At 35.1% G+C, this 25,048-nt stretch overlaps 1 protein-coding gene across 1 annotated transcript in view; it reads left to right on the top strand.

Annotated features, from left to right (window-relative positions):
- The window catches only part of TBC1D8B (TBC1 domain family member 8B), a 56,242-nt gene that overhangs the window by 16,183 nt on the left and 15,011 nt on the right, over window positions 1-25,048 (top strand). Inside the window, exons 2-10 of the mRNA XM_047716470.1 lie at window positions 1,087-1,197; window positions 3,538-3,656; window positions 4,162-4,387; window positions 5,271-5,511; window positions 8,200-8,407; window positions 9,247-9,414; window positions 16,267-16,416; window positions 16,981-17,131; window positions 17,594-17,808. Of these exons, the coding sequence (XP_047572426.1) occupies window positions 1,087-1,197; window positions 3,538-3,656; window positions 4,162-4,387; window positions 5,271-5,511; window positions 8,200-8,407; window positions 9,247-9,414; window positions 16,267-16,416; window positions 16,981-17,131; window positions 17,594-17,808 (1,589 nt within the window). The remainder of the gene's footprint in view (window positions 1-1,086; window positions 1,198-3,537; window positions 3,657-4,161; window positions 4,388-5,270; window positions 5,512-8,199; window positions 8,408-9,246; window positions 9,415-16,266; window positions 16,417-16,980; window positions 17,132-17,593; window positions 17,809-25,048) is intronic.

Below are 25,048 nucleotides of genomic sequence, written 5' to 3'. Positions count from 1 at the left end.
TTGCTTGGGGTTGCCACTAAAGTTTTTATGTGGGAAGTAGGTCTTGAGGAAAATGTAGAATTTGGGTTATGGACTGAACTAGAAGACTTACATTAGCATGCATAGGTAAAAAGAGAATTGCTTAGCAAAGGCTCTTAACAAAGAAATTAAATTAATTGATTATTAAAGCACCAAACTTTTTTCAAGGGAAGAGTAGGAAATATAATCTGATAATTGCATTGGAACTAATTGATTAAAAGCCTTGAATTCTGAATTGAGGAATTGAGAATTGTTAAAAAAGAAAATCCCCTTCCTATACATTTTAGTTAGTCAAGGTTTTACCTTGTTTAAATACCCAAGATTTTCTTATATAATTATAGTATTTGTTAACATTGAGTGCTTTACTATATGGTAAACATTGTTCTAATTTTTATATGTAATAATAGCTCATTTCATCTTTACAGCAACCCTTTGTGGTAAGGTCTATTTTAACCCCCTTGTATTACAAATGAAGATGAAGAAAAGGTAAGTATAGCTGGTTCGATTTGGCACAAGTGACAGAGCCAGTATTCAAACCCAGGAAATCTCTGGTACAAGAATCTACATTCTTTTCTGCTATATATACAACCTTATAAAGGATATATATATAAGTGCTGTAAATATACAGTGAGATTCATACAATTGAACCTGACTTTTTTTTTATTGAAAGATAATTTTCTCAAGCACTACTCGTATTGGAGCACATTAATCTCTTCATCCTGAATATATTTTTTCTTTAAGAAAATCTTTATAAGGAAAACTCTGAGCTAGAAATTTTTAGATTTTTTTTTTTTTTGACAGAGAGAGATCACAAGCAGGCAGAGAGGCAGGCAGAGAGAGCGGAGGAAGCAGGCTCTCCGCTGAGCAGAGAGCCCGATGTGGGGCTCGATCCCAGGACCCTGAGATCATGACCCGAGCCGAAGGCAGCGGCCTAACCCGCTGAGCCACCCAGGCGCCCCAGGGCTAGAAATTTTTAAAAAGATTAATCCATGAGTTGTTTTCAGATGAAGAGATATTGGCTTTATGTTTTGTAAAATCTTTATTTTAACGGTCTCTTTATTACAACAGGACTCCTAGTTGGGACTCTTGATTCAGTTTTAGACTCTACTGCTAAAGTTGCTCCATTTCGCATCCTACACCAGACACCAGATTCTCAAGTTTACCTGTCAATTGCATGTGGTGAGTACAATTTTTAAAATGTGTAATCCAAACAAATAAGCATACTAAGAAATTGAATATTTACATGTATTTATACTCCCCAGTTTTGATTTAGAAAGGAGTTAAATATGTAACTCTACATTGAGAGAATAGCCAGATATCTAATTGTTTAGGAAAGAAGGATTACAGATTATTACAATTTTTTTAAAATCCATTAGTGTGAAGGACCTGAAGCATGTGTTCCAGCAAATTTTGGTCAGCACTACTGCTATAGGATTCCTTTCTTCAACTTATATCTGCTTCACCCAACTGCTGAGAAGATGAGAAATCCTCACATTTCATCTGTAATAACTCAGATTAGGAGAATCAAGCCCAAAACTAAAGATTGTCCCCTAAAAAAGTATAAGTCTGAAAAATTGAAACATTTTTAGTTACACATCTACTTTCTCACACAAGGCATTATATCCTTGAAATAAAAGAGATGTTTTACTGGTAATGCTACATTCTCATTTATGCTGATGTACTTCAGATCTACATTTATATACATAGTAGAAAGAAAATGAATTAGGATGTTCTTCCTAATAAAACAACTCAAAATTTTTTTAAAAACCCACAATGACACTTTACTTCTCTTATGATGCCATTATAATGTTGGTTTAAATTAAATCCTTGATTTCTGGCCTTTTTCATGTTGAAAGACTGCCTTTTTCTCTTTCTTTCATCTCCCCCTCTCTTCTCAAGTAGATAGATACACTTTAAAAAAAGCATGTGAATTCCTGGATTGTTCATATGTGTGAACATACAGCATACCATGAATTTTTAAAGACGGGGCTTATCTTTTGCATCTCCCTATATATTTACTTAAGCATTGCCAGTGAGTGTTTTCTTTTGGCTTTCTTAAATTGAATGCCATTTAAACTAAATGAAGACGATGGGGCACCTGGGTGGCTCAGTGGGTTAAAGCCTCTGCCTTCTACTCGGGTCATGATTCCAGGGTCCCGGGATCGAGCCCCATATCGGGCTCTCTGCTCAGCGGGGAGCCTATTTCCCTTCCTCTCTCTCTGCTTGCCTCTCTGCCTACTTGTGATCTCCGTCTGTCAAATAAAAAACAAACAAATAAACAAACAAAAACCTTTAAACTAAATGAAGACGACATTATGAGACATTTGTAACCTCATCTAAATCTGGTTGGTAGAGATTATTCAGGGAAAAATATCCATTCTACTTTAAAGAGGGGGGATTATTACATAACTTATTCCCCCAATATAAGATGATGCAGAAATACAATAATTACCAACTTGAAGAAATATAATAATTACCCTTCCTTGTACCTAAAGAACCAAAATAAAGGCTTAAAATTTTCCCATGACTTTTGTTATTCATTAAAGAAAGTTATTGGACTTGGTATTGTGACATTAGTAACATGAATACAGTTTCTAACTGGATTATAAGAACTAGGCAGTTCTGCAGTTTCAGTTAATGTATCACTTCCATGTATCATAAAACATACCAAGGAGCCAAGATGTTCCTTTTGAATGAGATTTTTATAATCCACAGTGTTGGGGGAGATCCTAAAGGTATCTTAAAGGCTATCTTAAAGGAAAAAAGATCTTAAAGATCTTTTATAATCCACAATGCGGGGGAGATCTTAAATGCTTTAAGATCTTAAACATGTTACGTTCTTTAAGCCAAAGCAACCCAGAGCTAACTGTAATATTTGACCCTCGACAAGCTACCTACCTAACACTGATCCGGCAGTCACGTGGATTTCCTTGCTACAGGGTTTCTAACCTCTTTGACGAAACTTCTTTAGGTTAACTAGGGCTTTTAATGAAAAGGGTGACTGAACAAAAGCTCCACCTTCTAAGATGAGTAGAGTTGCCACAGTTGAAATCCATATTTTTTATACAGTGTACATAGTACTGTGATGTGGATGCTGTTTGTAGTCACACAGATTATAGGGACAGTACTGACTGTACTTTTTGAAGGCTATGGATTAAATTATATATTTATGTTCTGGCACTCTGTATATTCTCTTAAAAGGTATTGGTTGCTGTAGGCACCAGTTACTGGCATCTTGTTTTCAGAATTTTATATCTTTTCTCATGAGTTTTATTTACTTTTTTCCCCTTTCATTAAATATTTAAGTCTTTTGTTTCTAATAAAAAATAGTATTTATCCCTACATATACAGATGAAGTGGAGAATAAATGTAATTAATATATTTACTCTTTTGTGATCATCATTTCTGAAAATAAGCAAATATAATTTTATTTCTTTTTAAACTGAACTTGTAAATATCAAGAGCAGTTTTGTTGTGGAGTTTCCCTTGAGTCTTTTATTCTCTTTCATCATTAATCAGGAGCCAACAGAGAGGAAATAACCAAACATTGGGATTGGTTGGAACAAAATATCATGAAGACCTTATCTGTGTTTGATTCAAATGAAGATATTACTAATTTTGTACAAGGAAAGATAAGAGTAAGTGATGGATATATTTTGTAGATGGAATGCAAAAATCTTTGAACCTCTTATTCTAGGATCAAAGGCCATGTGGGAAGGTCATTGTTTTACTGACACCTTTCAGGATTGGCAGAAATACACATAGGAATGTCAGAATCAGTGCTAACGGAAATTATAAAGTCAGTAATTAGTTTTTGGTACCCTTGTGAGTGCTCTTAGGGATATTTTCATTTCAGTATTTCTTGAGTTTGGAGTCTGGATGAATCCTTCACTCAAAAAATATTTAGCAGCTTCAATCCTGAGTTTTGGCACCAAAAAAAAAAAAAAAATAGCACCCATATTTGTCTCCTTGTGAGGCATTAGAAAAAGCCCAATTACCAAATTAAAGAAAATTTGCTCACCTCTGTCCTAAGAGAAGCATTTACATACACAGTTGTATTCAGTGAACTTTTTAAATACATAAAATGTGTTTTTATTAGTAGGTAATAATTAATTTTTTAAAAAAATATTTTGCCTCCTTTAGGGATTGATTGCTGAAGAGGGAAAACATTCTTTTGCAAAAGAAGATGATCCTGAGAAATTTCGAGAAACCCTTTTGAAATTTGAAAAATGTTTTGGTTTACCAGAGCAGGAGAAGTTAGTGACCTATTACTCATGCAGTTATTGGAAAGGACGGGTTCCTTGTCAGGGTTGGCTCTATCTTAGCACCAACTTTCTGAGCTTCTATTCTTTTCTGTTGGGATCAGAAAGTAAGTGGTTTCTGTTGCTTATCATGACTTTGAACTTGCTGACTGACCTATCAACTCTGTAGTATTGTTAGATTGTATATAAAGCAATAGGATTGATATTAAGAGTAATTAAACTGTACATTAAGAAGTTCACTTCATCTAGAGAAAGAATCCTTAACATAGGAGCTACTGAAAGTATATATAGAATGCCTTGCATATTGTGAGAAGTGAATGAATATTAAATAATGATGGTGGCCTGGCATATAGTTCCTTTCTTTGTCTTGTTCTAAACTCTCGACTCTCTGCAATTCATGTTTTTTTTTAAAGCTCTTATTTATTTACTTGTCAGAGAGAGAGAGAGAAAGCACACAAGCAGGCAGAGAGGCAGGCAGAGGCAGAGAGAGAGGCAGGCTCCCTGCTGAGCAAGGAGCCCAATGCGGGACTCAACCCCAGGACCCTGGGATCATGACCTGAGCGGAAGGCAGCGGCTTAACCCACTGAGCCACCCAGGCGTCCCTGCAATTCATGTTTTAATCCTTGTTTTAGAAATACAGTATAAGCATAGTAGCCATAGTATCTAATGGCCCACCGTTGTAAAGAAGAATCAGACAGTAATGTCCAGAGCATACATACAGCTTTTACAACAGTGATTATGCAAATATGTAAAGTAACAGATTCAAATATAAAATCAGAATAATTTTTTAAAAATTGTATCTGTTCCTAGAATCACCAACTATTGTATGTTCATGTTTATGCTTCAGAATTTTAACTAACCTTGAAGTCTAAAGTATTTTAGTTGTTTGTAGCATTTTTCAAGTGGTTAACTATTTTAAAAGACCTGATTGATAAACATTAATCAGTATTGAAAAACTTAATCATATCTGCTTATAATTCTTTTTTGCAGTAAAACTCATTATCTCCTGGGATGCAGTCTCAAAACTTGAAAAGACTTCAAATGTTATACTAACAGAGAGTATTCATGTGTGTTCCCAAGGGGAGAATCACTACTTTTCAATGTTTTTGCATATTAATGAAACATACCTTCTTATGGAACAGCTGGCAAACTATGCTATAAAGAGACTTTTTGATAAGGAAACTTTTGCTAATGACCCAATCCTTGATGATCCTCTACAAATCACCAAGAGGTATTCAAAGCTTGATTAACACTTTTTAAGTATTGTTTTACCAAAGAATCGTAACATTGTTTATCATTAAAAGTTAACTGTTCTATGTTATATGATAATCTTTCTTTGGTCTTAATCATTGATGTGTGGGGTATTTTTTTAGTTTAATCATATGCATTTCACAAATAGTATTCCCTCCATAAAGTTTAATCTTATGAAGTGGTAGAAGTTAGGTTTAAAAATTATTTATCAAAATCCCAGTAGGATTTGCCCTGGAGTGCTTTTAGAAATATAGAGATTTTTATATTCATGGTTAGTATACATTTCTCTATGAGTAGTCTAAACAGTTTCAGATCTGATATTGTAAAATGTATTGTTTACTTTTAAACATAATTCATAGACTGCATCATTTTTTTAAAAGATTTTATTTATGTATGGGGGGAAGGGGCAGGGAGAGGGACAAGCAGGCTCCATACTGAGTGCAGAGCCTGACTTTGGGGCTCACTCTCCCAACCCTGAGATCATGACCTGAGCTGAAATCGAGAGTTGGCCACTTAACCAACTGAGCCACCCAGGTGCCCCTAGACAGCATAATTTTTTATGAAGAGGCAAGTTAGTGGAGTCAGTGGAGCATGGGCATTATTTATAATAAGAGTATAACAACACTTGGACAAAGTCATTATCTCTCAGGACCTTAGTATCCTCATGTATCATTTCTACCTCACAGAGCACTTGTGAGGAGTGAACAATGTAACATGTGAGAACACTTTGTAAAATATAAAACACTAGATAAATGTTAATCATTATTAATGCCTGCATGAGAAGTATCTCTGATAGCTTTTTGCCACTATATTTGGTTTGCTGAAACTGACCAGAGACCTTTCATACTGCTCAACACTCAGAACAGTTGACTGAAATAAGCATGCCAAAGGAGAGGGAGAGAAGAGAGGATCTAGAAATAGCTAGTGAATGCAGATTCTTCTGGCAAGGAGCATGAGGCTATAGACTGTATGAGAAACTGAGAGGAACCTAAGCTGCAGTCCTATGGATAGAGAACAAGTGACCTAGAGGGTTGTGTGATTACTACATAGCCCTAACTGGATATAGTTGTTCTATTTGCCTATTTCTAACCATTTCTAAAAAATGTATACATAAGGACTTCTTTGTGAGTGTGTCTGCTTTTGTGGAAAATAGATCAGCAAGGTGAATTTTTTAAAGGTCCCAGTGTGCATCATTTATAAATAGAACTCTGTGAGGATTAGGAATTCAGTTTATGTTATATTATAGTTGAGCCTTCGTTTTTGTAGTTTGTTCCTTGATTGGCCACCACAAACATCAACTTTTTAGCCATTTTATTTCCCTTAGAATATCCTCTAAAAAGCCATCTATCAATGAGTCATTCATTACCAAGTCTGTATTTAAATGACATAGGAAATCCACTTTTGTCTATGTGTATTTTTAAGAGAGCCTATTGAAAATCATATATATCTAAATCCTTTTTACCAGTAAGTTAAAAAGAACAATAGCTTATTTAGACTTAGCCTCCAAATGACTTTTTTCTAAAATTGAGTATCTTTATTAGCTTATTATTTTTACAAATATGTATTTCTTCTATAACTTAAATAGTATAGAAACACATTAGCAATGGTTAAGTTTGGTGTATATCCTTCCAGGCTTTTTAATGCATTAATTAAAAAGTATTTGCAAAAAACATGATTGGGACTAAACATCACATATTATTCCACAGTCTCCTTTTCTCCCCACCTTAAAATAATATATCATGGACATCTTTTCATTTATATAAGCAGTCCTCAGCTTTTAAAATAATACTAACCCACCAAATTATAACTTAAGTGAGGTAAAATTAATGTGGTTTTTTGCTAATCAGAATTCTTTTGAAAGACATGATGAAATACCACATATTCAAATAATATATGCTGGGAGGATGAATATGGTTTTAACTTTGTTTGCTTTGAGTTAGAATTTGCATAATTTACTTACTACCCCAGATGGCATTGCTGCTTAACACAAGTGTTTACTGCCTCTAGAAAAATTATACTATTTTAAGTAATTGGTTTTTATTCATATATTTATATATCAGTTAACAAGTCATCTTTATTTCTTGACACCTATCCGGTGCCCAGGACTGTGCAAGCAATGTTTTTAATTTTGCTGCTAGTGTGAATTTCTTTAAACTTTCATTTAAATGTTTGTTTCACTTAATTTTAATACTATTTTTATATATTTTTCTTCTTGTCTAAATTTTGATCCCGTAAATTTTCATTTTTAATTTTTCTCTTCCTTTTTTATTTTTCATTTTTATTTTGTTTGAACTGGGTGACTCTTGATTATCTGATAACCACATATAGAAGTTGTTTGCCAATACTGGTTTTAGCTATATTCACATATTATGAATGTTTAATAATATAGCAATAATCTTCCAGCAAATCACTCCTTAACAGATGGTTTAAAGTCCTACATCATCTCTAACTTTTGTGCATTGTATTTAGTAATAAAACAAAATTCGAAAAGGGAACAAAGAAAATGTATTTGTTATGAATCCATGTGTTTCTTCCATTACATAATTTGTTGAAAAACATAGCATGTAGTATGTAATCTTTCTGCTTTAAAGTACATTTCAATTAATCAACATGGGTATGTGTACTCTTTAGAAGTCATCATTTGAACCCTCTTTTTTCTTTTCTGCAGAGGTTTGGAAAATCGAGCCCACAGTGAGCAGTTCAGTGCTTTTTTTAGGCTCCCCAAAGAAGAGACTTTGAAAGAAGTACATGAATGTTTCTTATGGGTACCATTCAGCCACTTTAATACTCATGGAAAAATGTGTATCTCAGAAAACTATATCTGCTTTGCTAGCCAGGATGGCAATCAACATAGTGTAATCATTCCATTACGAGAGGTAATACAGATTTGGTTACATAGCAATTTTAGTTTGAAAATCCTACGTTTCAAAGAATAAAATATCACTTAACTGTAAATTATTGAAAACTCTATATGCACCACCCTTTTAGTAATTTTTAAAGAATAATTTTTTTTCTGAGACAGAGAACATAAAACAAGCAGGTTGGGAGGGAGGAAGGAGGGGCAGAGCGAGAGAGAGAATCTCAAGCAGGCTCCACACTCAGTGTGAAGCCCAATGCAGGGCTTGATCTCACAGCCCTGAGATCATGACCTGAGCCAAAATCAAGAGTCAAATGCTTAACCAACTGAGCCCATCCAGGTGCCCCAATATTCATTTTTTAAGTTCAGTATTATTCTTTAGGATAAGAATACTAGGATAAGAGCATTATAGCTTTCATTAAAAGTGAGAATAGAAAAAAATTTAAAATTTACAAATCAGATAAGGGTTCAAGATGACTCGAGATGGAACATGATCGCCCAGACATTTATGACATAAATACTTAGACTATTGTATTTGATAACACATAGTCAAAAAGAATATAATTGATAGCTTTTATGTAGGTTAGAAATGGATTGTCAGCATTGTAGCGCTGAATTTTTACATTTATCTTGTCATTTTTTAAGGCTACATGTTAATTAACCGTTTTTCTTGAAAAGTGAAATAACTTTCACTGAGTTTACTTGTGTCATTGGTGCAGCTAGTACCCAAAGTCTATTTCTTAATAAGTCATACCATGGATCAAAACTTTAGCCACAAAAGATTAAGCTAAAACATATTTTGCCTGAAAGCGTTAGCAACAAGGGAGAATGTGATTCATTTATGTTTTCACCCCCCAGGTCTTAGCTATAGATAAGCCAAATGATTCCAGCAAATCTGTCATCATTAGCATCAAAGGAAAAATGGCTTTTCGCTTCAGTGAAGTTAAAGATTTTGAGCAGCTGGTGACAAAACTCAGACTCAAGTGTGGGGCAGCTTCAAGTCAGTATCACGATATTAGCACAGAGGTAATTATATAGCAATCAAATCATTTTTTTTCAAAAAAATTCTTTCATGTGCTCCATTCTTTCCAAAGGAACTCAGAATACTTTTTCTATTCATGCTTAGGTTTTTTTTTTTAAAGACTAAAACCAAAGAAATTACATTCTCTAAGTCACCTTTTAAAGCAGAAGTGAGAATTAAGAACTTCATCCTTCTTTAGGAACTATATTTTAAAAATTATTATCATCTGATCTTTCTTGACTATATATCTGCGGTATTTCAGTTATACACATCTTTTTTTTTTTTAAGATTTTATTTATTTATTTGACAGAGAGAGAAAGACATCACAAGTAGGCAGAGAGGCAGGCAGAAAGAGGGGGAAGCAGGCTCACTGCTGAGCAGAGAGCCCGATGTGGGGCTCGATCCCAGGACCCTGAGATCATGACCCGAGCCGAAGGCAGCGGCTTAACCCACTGAGCCACCCAGGCGCCCCTCAGTTATACACATCTTATACTTTCATGTAATATGGCTTTTAATAACTCAGACTATTTGAGAATTCAGTAAGGCCTTAAAAAAGACTCTCCTCTGACTGCTGTAGAGAGACAGCAATTTTAAACCACTCTAAATATCTTTTATTTAATATCGAGTAGCTTAGCCTTACTTACATAATATATCCCACAGCAAAATAGTGGCAAAGCTGTTGACTAGTTAAATATTGGAGAAGGCAAATCTTGGCAAAGGGTGGTTAAGAGACTGATTTTGATGTTTAGTGAGTCCTCTATGGAAATGTAGATACTTTCAATTCAAATTAATTTTCATTTTCAGTGCCTAGGAAACTCATGTTTTAATAGATTGATAAAACTTATCACATTATAACTATTGTGTTTTAATTAGGAATTCAAAGGAAAAAATCAACATTGGCTTTACTGGCTATTTTATTTTATTTAGATAGGATTACAGTGGCTTTTACCTCTCCAGAGTAGAAACTAAAAATATTAAGCTAAGTCAGTTATAGTGCAGTATTGATAAGACTAGCTTTTTCTTTGATAATGGAAAAACAATGAAAACATGTAATTAAAAAATACATATGTCTCAGTTCCAGACCCAGAATCAAGTTAATCATCAAGAATTTTCATGCCCCAACTTTGTAATCTTTCATTCTCCTCAGGTGTGTGCCCAGGATATTCCTTAGTTTGATGTTGAGGACACAGGTAAAACCTGTAGTCCTGGTAGTTTCTCTCACAGTGCTTCCATATTCTTGGTTATATCACTTTTTTCCTGTCCTATTCCACTCCAGATTCATTCCCTGTGTTAGATTTAATGCTCTGCTTCTCTTTCTTTCTCCTTCAATCTATGTGTGTCTCTTATACCCAAAGAACTGGAATTTCCCCCCCAAAACTCTCAGGTGTCTCTAGTAGTTGGGTATGATCAATGGTAAAGAAAGGATTTTGTTTCAAAATGAGTTTATCATCTTTTCAGATGTATGCCAGAATTCTAAGGTTTTCTGGTTTCTCTTACCCATTTTTAGAGGTTTTAGTAAGAGTATTTGGAAAATACCAGTCAGTATACTGGTTTGCTAGGAAATGTTTTTTTAAGTGTACTCTTTAATCCCCATTTCCTTTTTGCCCCATCTACCATCTACCTCCTCTCTGGTAACCATCAATTTGTTCTCTGTTGCCAAGAGTCTGTTTTTTGGTTTGTCTCTCTCTTTCCTTTTTTCCTTTGCTTATTTGTTTTTGCCTTAAATTCCACATTATGGGGGTGCCTGGGTGGCTCAGTGGGTTAAGCCTCTGCCTTTGGCTCAGGTCATGGTCTCAGGGTCCTGGGATCGAGCCCCACATCGGGCTCTCTGCTCAGCAGGGTGCCTGCTTCCCTTCCTCTCTCTCTCTCTGCCTGCCTCTCTGCCTACTTGTGATCTCTGTCTGTCAAATAACTAAATAAAATCTTTAAGAAAAAAAAAATTCAAAAAAAAAAAAATTCTACGTTATGAGTGAGATCATGTGGTATTTGTCTTTCTCTGGCTGACTTAACTTTGCTTCTCATTATACTTTCTAGCTCTATCCATGTTGTTGCAAATGGCAAGGTTTCATTCATTTTTATGGCTGAATAATATTTCATTATATATATATTTCACATACTTCATTATATAATATTTTATATATTATATATAATATATATTTAATATTTCATTATATGAAGTATTTCATATTATTCACATATACATATATTCATACACAATACATATACATATATTCATATGTAGTATATATAACATACTTATATAATGATTCATATAATATTTCATATAATGAAATATTACATATATAACATTTATATACCTTCTTTATCCATGTACCTATTCGTGGACACTTGGGCTGCTTCTATAGTTTGGCTATTATAAATAATGCTGCAATAAATATAGAGGTGCATGTATCCATTTGAATTAGCGGTTTTGTATTTTTTGTGTAAATACCCAGTAGTGTGATTACTGGACAGTAGGATAGTTGTATTTTTAACTTTTTGAGGAACCTCTATACTGTTTTCCAGAGTGGCTGCTCTAGTTTGTATTCCCACCAACAGTGCAAGAGGGTGCCTTTTTCCTGAATATCCTTGCCAACACTGTATCTTGTGTTGTTGATTGTAACCATTCTAACACATGTGAGGTATCTGATACCTCATTATAGTTTTTTTTTTTAAAGATTTTATTTATTTATTTGACAGAGAGAGCTCACAAGTAGACGGAGAGGCAGGCAGAGAGGGGGGGGGGGGAAGCAGGCTCCCTGCTGAGCAGAGAGCCCGATGCGGGACTCGATCCCAGGACCCTGAGATCATGACCTGAGCCGAAGGCAGCGGCTTAACCCACTGAGCCACCCAGGTGCCCCGTCATTATAGTTTTGATTTGCATTTCCCTGATGATGACTGAAGTTGAGCATCTTTTCATGTGTCTGTTGGCCATCTGGATGTCTTTGGAGAAATGTCTGTTCATGTCTTCTGCCTATTTTTAAGTTGCATTATTTGTTTTGTGGGTATTGAGTTGTTTTAGTTCTCTATATTTTGGATACTAACCCTTTGTCAGATATGTCATTTGCAAAGATCTTCTGCCATTCAGTAGGTTGCCATTTCGTTTTGTTTATTATTTCCTTCACTGTGCAGAAAATTGTTATTTTGATGCAGTCCCAGTAGTTTATTTTTGCTTTTGTTTCCCTCTCCTCAGGAGACATATCTACAAAAATGTTGCTACAGCTGATGTGAGAGATATTACTGCTATACTCTCTTCAATTATTTTTTATGGATTCAGGTCTCACATTTAGATCTTTAATCCATTTTAAGTTTATTTTTGTGTATGGTGTAAGAAAGTGGTCCAGTTTCATTCTTGTGCATGTGGCTGCCCCGTTTTCCCACCCTTTGTTGAAGAGACTTTTTCTCATTGGATATTCATTCCTCTATTGTTGAAGATTAATTGACTCTATAATTGTGGGTTTATGTCTGGGTTTTCCGTTATATTCCATTGATCTGTGTGTCTATACCAGTACCATGCTGTCTTAATTACTACCACTTAGTAATATCACTTGGAATCTAGAATTATGATACTTTCAGTTTTTTCCTTTTCAAGATTGCTTTGGCTTTTTGAAGTCTTTTGTGGTTCCATACACATTTTAGGATTGTTTGTTCTAGTTCTGTAAAAAAATGCTGTTGGAATTTTTATAGGGATTGCATTAAATGTGTAGATTGCTTTGGGTAAAAAAGACATTTTAACAATATTTTTTCTTCCAACCCATAAGCCTGGAATATCTTTCCATTTTTTGGTGTTGTCTTGAATTTCTTTCATCAGCGTTTTATAGTTTTATCAGCGTTTTATATTTTCACCTATTTGGTTAAGTTTATTCCTACTTTATTGTTTTTGTTGCAGTTGTAAATGAGATTGTTTTGTTAATTTCACTTTCTGCTGCTTCATTGTTAGTGTATAGGAATGAAGCAGATTTCTGTGCATTGATTTTGTGTTCTGCAACTTTACTGAATTCATTTATCAGTTGTAGTAGTTTTTCAGTAGAGTCTTCAGGGTTTTCTGTAGACAAAATCATTTTAGTCAGCAGAGACAATTTTACTTCTTCCTTTTCTATTTGGACATATTTTATTTCTTTATCTTGTCTGATGGCTCTAGCTAGAACTTGTAGTACTATGTTGAATGGGAGTGGTGAGAGTAGGCAACCTTATCTTGTTCCTGATCTCATAGGAAAAGATTTCAACCTTTTACCTTGGAGTATGTTAGCTGTGGGCTTGTCATATATGGCCTTTATTATATTGAGTTATGTTTCTTTTATACCCACTTTGTTGAGAGTTTTTAATCATGAGAGGATATTGAGTTTTGTCAAATGTTTTTTCTGCATCTATGGGTATGATCAGATGATTTTTATCCTTTATCCTATTCATGTGGTATATCACATTTATTGATTTGTGTATGTTGAACTATCTTTGCTTCCCAGGAATAAGTTCTCCTTGATTATGGTATATGATCCTTGTAATGTGCTGTTGAATTTGATCTGCTAGTATGTTGTTGAGAATTTTTGCCTCTGTACTCGAGATTTTGGCTTGTAATTTCTTGTAGTGTTCTTATTTGGCTTTAATATCAGGGGCATGCTGGCCTTGTAAAATTAGTTTGGGAGTGTTCCCATCCCCTTCACTTTTTTGGAAGAATTTGAGAAGGATTGGCATTCATTCTTCTTTAAATGTTTGATAGAATTCACCAATGAAGCCATCTGCTCCAGGGTTTTTCTCTGGTGGGAGGTTTTGGATTACAGATTCAGTTCCCTTACATGTTATTAGTAAGTTCAAATTTTCTTTTTCTTTATGTTTTGTTAATAGTCTCTTTTTTATTGCTGAAAAATATTTCATTATCTGGATATACCACCGTGTTTATCCATTCACCTCTTGATACCTTGTTTGCCTTCAGTTTTTGGCAACTGTGAATAAAGCTGCTATAAACATTCACATGCAGATTTTTATGTAGACATACATTTTCAACTACTTGGTTATATACCTAGGAGCACAATTCCTGACTCATATGGTAGGGCTATGTTTTGCTTTCTAAGAAACTGCCAAACCATCTTCCAAAGTGGCTGTACCATTTACATTGCCACCAGCAATTAATGAGAATTCTTTTTCTGTATCCTCAGCCGCAAGTACTTGTTATTGTCAGTGTTTTGGATTTTAACCATTATAATAGCCAATAGTATCTCATTGTTTTTTTTTTAATTTGCAATTCCTCAATGATATAATATTAAGCATTTTTGTATGATTATTTGTCATCTTTATATCTTCTTTGTTGAGGTCTCTATTCAGATTTTTTGCCCACTTTTTAACTTGGTCTTTTATTTTTTTTTAAACATAATTGCCTTTCATTCTTTTAATATATTTACAATAGCTATTTTACATTCTTAGTTTACAAAATCCAGGAGCTGGGCCCTCTCAAAGCCATTTTCTGTTGGTTGCTTTTTTTTTTAATAGTTCTTGTTTTTATTTTTAAACCTGGCTTTTTTGGATTACCCCCATGAGTCAGTATAAATTGGTGGTCAGCCAGTGATGGATCAGAAGAGCTCCTTATAGGGGCGCCTGGGTGGCTCAGTGGGTTAAGCCGCTGCCTTCGGCTCAGGTCATGATCTCAGGGTCCTGGGATCGAGTCCCGCATCAGGCTCTCTGTTCAGCAAGAAGCCTGCTTCCCTCTCTCTCTCTGCCTGCCTCTCTGTCTACTTGTGATCTCTCTCTGTCAAATAAATAAATAAAATCTTTAAAAAAAATAAATATCACTCACTATATTCCCTATGCTGTGCCTTTAAAAAAAAAAAAAGAAGAGCTCCTTATAGATGCCTTGAACCATTAAGTTTCTACTTTTTACCAGGGGAATTTTTTTTTTTTACATGAAGGTATATCTCAAACTTCATGCAGTTTATAAATCCAGCCTAGGTTTCATTGCTTACCTTCAGAATCAGCCAGAATTGAGTGACTGGGGCCTTCCAATGTCCCGTTTCTTTCCTGAGCAGTTTCACACCCCTGTACATGCATACTACATCCAGATCCTCAAGAATACTTTACAGTCTTTCAAAGTTCCCTGTGTTTACCTAGTTATCCAGACCTTCCTTTTAGATTTTTAGCCAGGCTCTGGTTTGCTCCAAACTGAAATCATAGCCAGGCTCTGGTTTGCTCCAAACTGAAATCATAGCCTTAGGCGGCTGTGATGTTATCAGCCTAATCCCCAAGGCTTTCTCAAAGGCCCTGGGGAATGAGGATTTTTTCCTAGACCTGAGCTCTGAATCAAATCAAATGATAACGCCACCCTGGGAATGGAGATTTTCTAGGGAGCTGTTGGTTTGGGTCAAAATACTGTTTGTTCTTGGGGATGGGGAATTTAATGAAGCGTCTAAAGATCCATTGGCTGTGTTAACGTAGGCTTTCATGGCTACCATACCTCTGAGCTTGGGAGGGAGGGATGATGACACTAGCCTCAAGACAAAACTTTACGGAATCTGGTGTTCCTACTGCGCTTCATTAGTTTCAGTTGTAATCGATGCTTTTCAGTTCATTCTGTGCCTTTGGTAAATTTCCAGTGTTCTGATCTGGTACTTTTAAAATCTTTTGCCAGTATTTTGTTGTTTTTATAAGGGAGTGGGTTCACTAAAGTCCTGGGTATGCTGTTCCAGATGTTGATTTGTTGACATCTCTGATTTTGATAGAAAAACAATGTCTCCCTGAGACATTGCTTTAATCGTTATTATGTAGATTGATTGTGGTTTATAAATGACACATAAAGCATTAGTACTTTTTCTTCTTGCAGAAACTTTTAAGCATACATTTGGGACAATTTACATTTTTTTCTTTTTCAGGTTCCTATTAGCTCTGAGTCTACAGATCCATCTGATAATACTGAGGTACAATCTTTGACATGTCAGAGAGAATGCAGTAAAACTGTGAACACCGAAGCCTTAATGACAGTATTTCACCCTCAGAATTTGGAGACTCTTAATTCCAAAATGGTAGGAAAACAAAATACTTGAATCTATGGACTGAAACAGTTGATCAAAAAAAAAATCTTAGAGCAGATTAGAAGGTATCACAACTGAAAACTCTTCTTTTGGTGCTTGAAAACGTTTTCTAGCAGGTGTTATTGTGTGACTTCTTTCATTCCATTACACAAAAGGGCTATTACGGAAAAAAACAAAAAAAACCAAAAGGGCTGTTATCAAGAATTAATGAAAATTGAACATTGGGTTTTATTTGCATAGGTTGTCAATAATCCTAAAAGCAAGGTGATTGAGGGATAATGGTGATTCAGAGCTTTATGGCTGAAGTATTGATGCTTTTCCCATTTTTATGTGAATTTAGGTAAGAATTAAAATAGCAAATTAAAGCTGTTATGCTCACGTGGATTCAGAAGAGTTGTGATGAGTGGTCCAGTGTTTGACCCCTCTGTGAATACTGATTTTGATTTTCTGTGTTCTTGATTTCCATAAGTATTGTGTCACAATGAAGAGAGTTTTCAGATTGTTTGAAAGAAGTTAATTTCTCACCATGTTTACTTGGTTGATTTTTTGTTACAGTTGAAAGAAAAGATGAAGGAACAGTCATGGAACATTCTATTTACAGAATGTGGGCGTGGTGTTAGCATGTTTCGGACCAAAAAGACTCGAGATCTGGTTGTAAGAGGGATTCCAGAGACCTTAAGAGGAGAGCTCTGGATGCTTTTTTCAGGTATTACATATATTCACTTTATTAATAGACATTAGCTATGCCCCTTCTAGAAGTGATGCACTAAGTAAAAATAATTATAATGATGGCTAGAATAAAGTCTCATTCATCATGAATTCAGATTAGTCAAAAAGAATAAGCTAGTTCCGTGTATTTACGGGTGAATCCACACATCTATTGTTTGAGCAAATTAGTTTATTAGGCAAGATACAGCTAATTGGGGGCATCTCTATCTCTGCCTTCAAAGGAAACTTAAACGGGAAAAAACAGTTCATGAAAATTCTATTGGATAAAATTGGTATCCTGATGTTATAGATTCTAGTGAAGCCTTTTCTTTTGTTTGTACTAGGACATCACTTGAGTATAAAGCTAAATTTAAAGTAATCCGATTCTTTATGTATATATGCAAAGAGTAGATTTATTACATTCTTCTTCTTTTGTATGTTAATGCAATCATCTATACAGGTGCTGTTAATGACATGGCTGCTAATCCTGGCTATTATGCTGAAATGGTTGAGCAGTCCTTAGGGACCTGCAACTTGGCTACTGAAGAAATTGAACGTGATTTGCGTCGCTCCCTGCCTGAACACCCAGCCTTTCAGAGTGACACTGGCATATCTGCTCTGAGGCGGGTACTCACTGCTTATGCATACAGGAATCCCAAAATTGGATACTGCCAGGTATGACTTCATTATGAGCCCATCTGTGTGCATGTTCCAGTGGTAAAATCACATTAAATAGAGCTCCATTAATTTGAAAATTGTGATAAGAAGGACAGAGAAGCCTGAGATCGATGGGAGGTATTATTAATCTAAGTAGATGATAGTGGGAATACTTAAGAGAATTGATATTACTTCATTTTTCTTTTACATTTAACAAACATTTATTGAATTCCTGCTCTGTAAAAGATACTGTGCTGGGGCGCCTGGGTGGCTCAGTGGGTTAAAGCCTCTGCCTTCGGCTCAGGTCATGATCCCAGGGTCCTCGGATCGAGCCCCACATCGGGCTCTCTGCTCGGTGGGGAGCCTGCTTCCCCCCTTTCTCTCTGCCTGCCTCTCTGCCTACTTGTGATCTGTCAAATAAATAAGTAAATAATCTTTAAAAAAAAAAGATACTGTGCTAAGTGCTTAAGACTGTATAAAGATGAATCATATAAGGAGCCTGCCCTTGAAAGCATACAGACGAGTAAGTATTAAAACATACTCATTGGCAAATAAAAAACAAGTGGGCAAAATTAAAGAAATGTGAAGTTCTATTAAGATTTATAATAGGGATAAATTATTTTCATCTGGAGGAATCAGAAAAGGCCCCAGGGAAGAGGTCACTTTTTTAGGTCTTGCTAATTGGTGAATTTTGGATGTATGGAGCTGGAATGAAAGAATGTTCTAGGTAAAGGGATCAGTGTAACAAAACACAGGGAGGTAAACATGGATTATATATATAGAACCATGTTTTGTTTAGTAGAAATGTAGGGTGAATGAAGCAAAGTAGAGAAAAAAATCAATAAGGTAGTTTGGGATAGGTCAGGAGTTTGAATTTTTTTATAGGTAGTGGGGGAAATCATTGAAAAAAATCCTTTAGGAGCACACTGTATTAATTAGGGATGCTAGATTGCTCACAAAAAATAATTTCAAAGAGGTAATAGCTTACACACAATAGAAATTTCTTCAAAGGAATAAATAGAGAAGAGCAAGTATTTAAGTCAGTAGGCAGCTCTCCTTTATGAAATTATTCAGGGATTTAGGCTGACAGCAGGCTCTGTCATCTTCAAAACATGGCTTCCAAGGTGCTCTTTCATTGCCATTACCCCCACAGGAGTCAGGAGAGAGCATGGAGAAACAATTGTGGTAGATTTTATTGGCTTGTAAGGCCTAGAATGTGTATACATTACTTCATCCACATTGTGTTGGAGGATCTTGGTCTTATGACCACACCTATTTATAAAAAAGTCTGCAAAATAGAGTGTGACAGTGTATATGTGTCCAGATTCTATGGAAAAATGGGAGATTGGATTGTGGTGGATAGCTAGTACTCTCAGCCACGCATTGCTTTATAATCAGCTGAGCACTCATAATGATTATGTATCAATCCTATCTATTCATTAATCTTATCAATAGAGAATTTTTTTGAAAAGCAGTTTAAGTGAATGAATCACCTAAATCACAAGTATTTACGGTATTTTAGGATCTCTGAGAGGTAAGAAGTGTAGTGCTTCTTTCCTCAAAGAATGAACACTCACAGAGTCTATGACATTATCTATATGTAGTAGTGTAGAGCCACTTTCAGAGTAGGTGGCACTTGCTTTTGACTTCTTAAAGATTAGAGGGCGCCTGGGTGGCTCAATCAGCTAAGCATCTGACTCTTGGTTTCTGCTCCAGTCATGACCTCAGGGTGGTGGGATCAGGCCCATGTCAGGCTCCATGCTCAGCACAGAGTCTGCTTGAAGTGCTCTCTCTCCCTCTCCCTCTGCCCCACTCACAGACATGCACTCTCTCTCTCTCTCACTCACTCCCTCAATAAATAAATAAAACTCTCTAAAAGATGAGAATAAGGTTAGAAACATGGAGGGCAAGGGGAAAGTTATTCTGAGTTAAGGTAACAATAAAAGCAATACCATTCAGGTGAGAATAAGCCTGTCATGGAGATCAGACTGGCTAGGTTCATGTTGGAATCAAAGAAGTAAATAAGTTTGTGTGGGACAAGATCATGGAGAATCATTCAAGCCTGGGAAAATTCTGAATTTGATAAGCAGGTTTTGTTTCTTTTGATCAAGAAGCCACGTAAGCCATACTGACTCATTAGGACTAACTGACTAGCTAACTTTATTTATCTTTCACTCTATCCTTCCTCCCTCCTTTCCTTCCATCTATTTAATCTATTTTCTTCCTTCCCTTCCTCTCTTTTCTCTTTCCTTTAATCTCTATATATAGATATATATAGATAGATTATATATATATATATATATATATATATATATATATATATTCCTTTAATCTTAATGCATATATATAGATAAATTAATGGATATATATATATATAGGTAATCTATATATACCCTTTGGTGTTTTTATGATATTCACAATGTCATGCAACCACTATTACAACCTAATTCCAAAACACTTTCATCACCCTCAGATGCTCCATTAAGTTGCTCCCCATTCACCCCCACCCCCAATTCTAGGCAATCACTAATCTACTTTTCCACCTCTGTGAATTTGCCTGTTAAGGACATTTTATGTAAATGGAATGATAAAATGTATGGTCTTTTGTGTCTACTTTCTTTCACTTAGGGTCATCCATTTTGTATCATGCATTAATACTTCATTCCTTGTATGGCTGAATGACATTCCATTGTATGGATATACCATATTTGTTTATTCAATGGTTGATGGGCATTGGGGTTATTTCAATATTTTGGCTATTATGAAAAATGCTGCCATGGATATTCATGTACAGCTTCTTGTGTGGACATTTTTTTTGTTATTTTGGGTATATACCTAGAAGTGGAATTGCTGAATTATATGGTCACTCTATGTTTAACATGTTGGGGCACTACCAAACTATTTCCCAGAGATGGCACCATTTAATCTTCCCACCAGTAATGTACTGAGGGTTCCAATTTCTCCACATCCTTAATAACACTTTTATTGTCTCTCTTTTTGATTATAGCCATTCTAGTAAATGTGAAGTGGTAGTTCATTGTGGTCTTGATTTGCATTTCCCTAATGAGCTTATTGACTATTTGTATATCTTCTTAGAAGAAAAGTCTATTCAAATCCCTTGCCCGTTTATAAAGTTGTGTTCTTTATCTTGGTACTGTTGAGTTTTAATGGTTCTTTATATATTCTGGTTACCAATCCCTTATCAGACATAATATTTGCAAATTTTTCTCCTACCTTGTATGTTGTCCTTTCACTTTCTTGATGGTGTCCTTTAAAGCACAGAAGTTTTAATTTGATTTAATTTAATCTGTTAAAGTTTTTTTAAAGCTTTAATAGTGTCCAGTCTATCTGTGTTTCTTTGTTGTATGTGCCTTTGATGTCTTATCTAAGAAGCCACTGACTAACCCAAGCTTAAAAAGATTTACTATGTTTTCTTCTATGAGTTTTATAGTTTTGATGATTAAATTTAGGTCTCTGAACTATTTTGTGTTAATTTTTATATATGGTATATGGAGGGAGTTCAGCTTCATTACTTTACTTGTGGATAACCAGTTGTTCCAGTGGTATTTGTTGAAAAAACTATTCTTTCACTCATTGAATCACCCTATACCCTTATTGGAAATCAGTTGACCATAAATATTAGGGTTTATTTCTGGACTTGGAATTCTATCTCATTGATTTATATTTCTGTTCTTATGCTAGTATCACAGTTTTTTCTTTACTACAGCTAGGTGGTAACTTTTGAAATAAGGAAATGTGAGTCCTGTATCTTTATTCTTTTCCAAGATTGTTTTGGCTCTTTTGGGTTCCTTGCATTTCCACATGCATTTTAGGATTAGCTTGTTAATTTCTGGGAAGAAAAGAAAAAGCCAGCTGTGATTTTGATAGTCATTTATGTTGACTCTGTAGGTGAACTTGGGGAATACTACATATGAACAATTAAGTCTTCTAATCCACAAGCACAGGATATCTTTCTTTCCCATTTATTTAGTTCTTTTTAAATTTCATTCAAAGTTGTTTTATAGTTTCTACTGCCTAAGCCTTGTACTTCCTTTGTTAATTTTATTTCTAAATATTTTATTCTTTTTGATATAGTAAATAGAATTGTTTTCTTGATTTAATTTTTGAATTGTTCACTGCCAGTATATAGAAATAAGATTGATATTTATATATACTAATCTTGAATACTGCAATCTTGCTGAGCTTATTAAGTTTTAGTAGATTTTTTGTGGATTCCTTAGAATGTTCTACATATAAAATCATAGACTCTGAATGGTGATATTTTTACTTCTTCCATTCCAATCAGGATATCTTTTTTTTTCCTTTTTCTTGACTAATTGACATGGCTATAACCTTTGGTACAGTGTGGAAGAGAAGTAGTGAGAATGCATATTCCTGTCTTACTATTTATCTTAGGGGAAAGCAATTAGTGTCTCATCATTAAGTATGATGTTAGCCGTGGGTTTTTTGTAGGTTCTCTATTAGGTTGAGGAAGTTTCCATATACTCCTACTCTGTTGAACGTTTTTATCATGAAAGGGTGTTGGATTTTGTCAAACAATTTTTGTCCATTGAGATAATCATGTGATTTTTTCCCTTTATTCTATTAATATCCTGTATTATTACATTGATTGATTTTCACATGTTGAACCACCTTGTATTTCCAAGATAAATCTCACTGGGTCTTGGTGTATAATTCTTTTTATGTGTTATTAGGTTCAGTTTGCTAGTATTTTGTTTAGAACTTTTTGTTCATAAATTTGAACATAGAATTTATGTTCATAAAATATATTGATACAGTTTTCTTGAGATAACTTTGGTTTTGGTATCAGGGCCTCATAGAATGAGCTGGGTAGTATTTCTTCCTCTCCTGTTTTTTTTAAGAGTTTATAATGAATTAATGTTAATTCTTCTTTAAATGTTAGGTAGAATTTGCTAATGAAGCTATCTGTCCCTAGAGGGTTCTTTGCAGGAAATTATTTCATTACTAATTCAGTCTCTGCTTGTTATAAGTCTGTTCCGATTTTTTTATTTCTTCTTAATTTGGTCTCTGTAGTTTGTGTTTTTCTAGGAATTTATCCATTTTATCAAGGTTATCTAATTTGTTAACACATTCCCTTATAGTCCTTTTTATTTCTGTTAAGATTGGTAATAATGGGGGCGCCTGGGTGGCTCAGTGGGTTAAGCCGCTGCCTTCGGCTCAGGTCATGATCTCAGGGTCCTGGGATCGAGTCCCACATCGGGCTCTCTGCTCAGCAAGAAGCCTGCTTCCCTCTCTCTCTCTCTCTGCCTTCCTCTCCGTCTACTTGTGATCTCTCTCTCTGTCAAATAAATAAATAAAATCTTTAAAAAAAAAAAAAGATTGGTAATAATGTTCACTATTTTCTGATTTTAATAATTTAAGTCCTTTCTCTCTCTGCTTTTTATCTTTTTGGTTAGTACCCCTATGGATATCTCATTCCCCAGCTTTTCATTTTAACCCTTTCTTAGTCTGTCCTTTGACCCAACTGTTAACCACTGCCTCAGCAAGCCACAGATGTGTTCAAAAACTGTCTCCAGTTGTTTTTGACAAACACTCTGGGGGAAAGGCTCTTTGCTTACCATGAACCCTGTGTTAGGTCAAGTAAATGCAGCCTTGTGAGTGGGGTCTTTCAGTGGAAAGAAACCATCAGAGAGGTCAAATAATGACAATTATGTGGAATTGGAGCTCCTAAAGAGCTCTAGCCCCTGTATATTCTGTAAGGTGGCTGGCTGCTAGGTGTTTTTAACCACGATTGCTGAAATGTTGGTTTTTAAGACCACTATGAAGCTGAGGAGGGAGGCTGGGTATAGGGCAATTTAAAATGCCAAAGAGCTCACTTTTTAATGAGATTCAGCCATTTTATTAAATAAATGCTTTCTGAATTGTTCTAAGATTTTGGTTAATTTCCAGAGTTCTGAAAAATTGATTCTGACAATATTAGCCAGTGTTCTTGTTGCCTGTATAGAGGAGAACATTTTCAGAGGGACTTAACTCTGCCATTTTCACTGACACCCCCACCCATTATGACTTCTTGAATAGGAAACTTGGAGTAAAAAGTAAACTTGAGGGGAGCCTAGGTGGCTCAGTCAGTTGAGCATCTGACTCTTAGTTTTGGCTCAGGTTGTGATCTCAGGGTCCTGAGATCAGCCCCGGATCAGGCTCCATGCTCAGCAAAGAGTCTGCTTGAGATTGTCTCTGTCACTCCCTCCACCCAGCCACCCCTTCCACTCCCCACCACACACCCGGCCCTCACCTGTTGTGCTTGGGCACACTCTCTTCCTCTCTCTCTCAAATAAATAAATAAATCTTTTAAAAAAACTAAACCTGAGGTCAAATACTGTGCCAGATCTAGCAAATAATCGACATCCTTAGTACACAAATCTATAAGAAAAGTATTAAAACATAAAAATGAGCAATGAACATGAAAAGATTAGTTATAGAACCAAAATTACAGATGGATTAATATAGCCTAAAAAAGAAAGTTCAGCCTCAAAGAAATTAAAGTTAAAACCATGAAATACTATTTTCACTATCAAATCAACAAGGACAATTATAATTATTACAATTCTCAGTATTTAGTATTGGCAAAGAAGCAGTGAAATAAACATTCAAACACTATTGGTCAGAAATATAAATTGGTAGTCTTTCTGTAATACAATTTGGCAATAATATCATGTCTTTAAAAGTAGTATATTCTTGGGGCTCCTGGGTGGCTTAGTCAGTTAGGCATCTGCCTTCAACTCAGGGTCCTGGGATTGAGCCCCTGCTTGGGCTCTCTGCTCAGTGGGAAGCCTACTTCTCCCTCTCCCTTTACCCCTCTCCCCCACTTGTGCATTCTCTATCTCTGTCTCTCAAATAATAAAGTTTAAAAGATAAAAAATAAAAATAACATTCTTTGATTGAATACTTTCATTGCTGTATATCTTTCCTAAGAGTAAAACAGTTGGATGAAGATATATATACAAAGATATTCATTGCTGTGTTATACATAATGGTGAAAAATTGGATCCAAACCAAATATCCAACAGTAGTAGAATGGTTAAATAACTTATAGTATATTCAATTTACTGGATTATTTCATAGTCATTAAATACACTGCTTGAAAAGAATTATTTAATGTCATCAAAAACGTATAATGTGATGCTTAGTGAAAAAAATCAACAGTTTGGTCCAGATTTTAGAAGGCTGAAAAAGGAAGGAAAAGACACACACACACACACACACACACACACACACA

Source organism: Lutra lutra, chromosome X (assembly GCF_902655055.1).
Source record: "Lutra lutra chromosome X, mLutLut1.2, whole genome shotgun sequence".
Classification (NCBI taxonomy): Eukaryota; Metazoa; Chordata; class Mammalia; order Carnivora; family Mustelidae; genus Lutra; species Lutra lutra.
The sequence above is the reverse complement of the archived record's forward strand: the minus strand, read 5'-3'. Positions and strand labels throughout refer to the sequence as shown.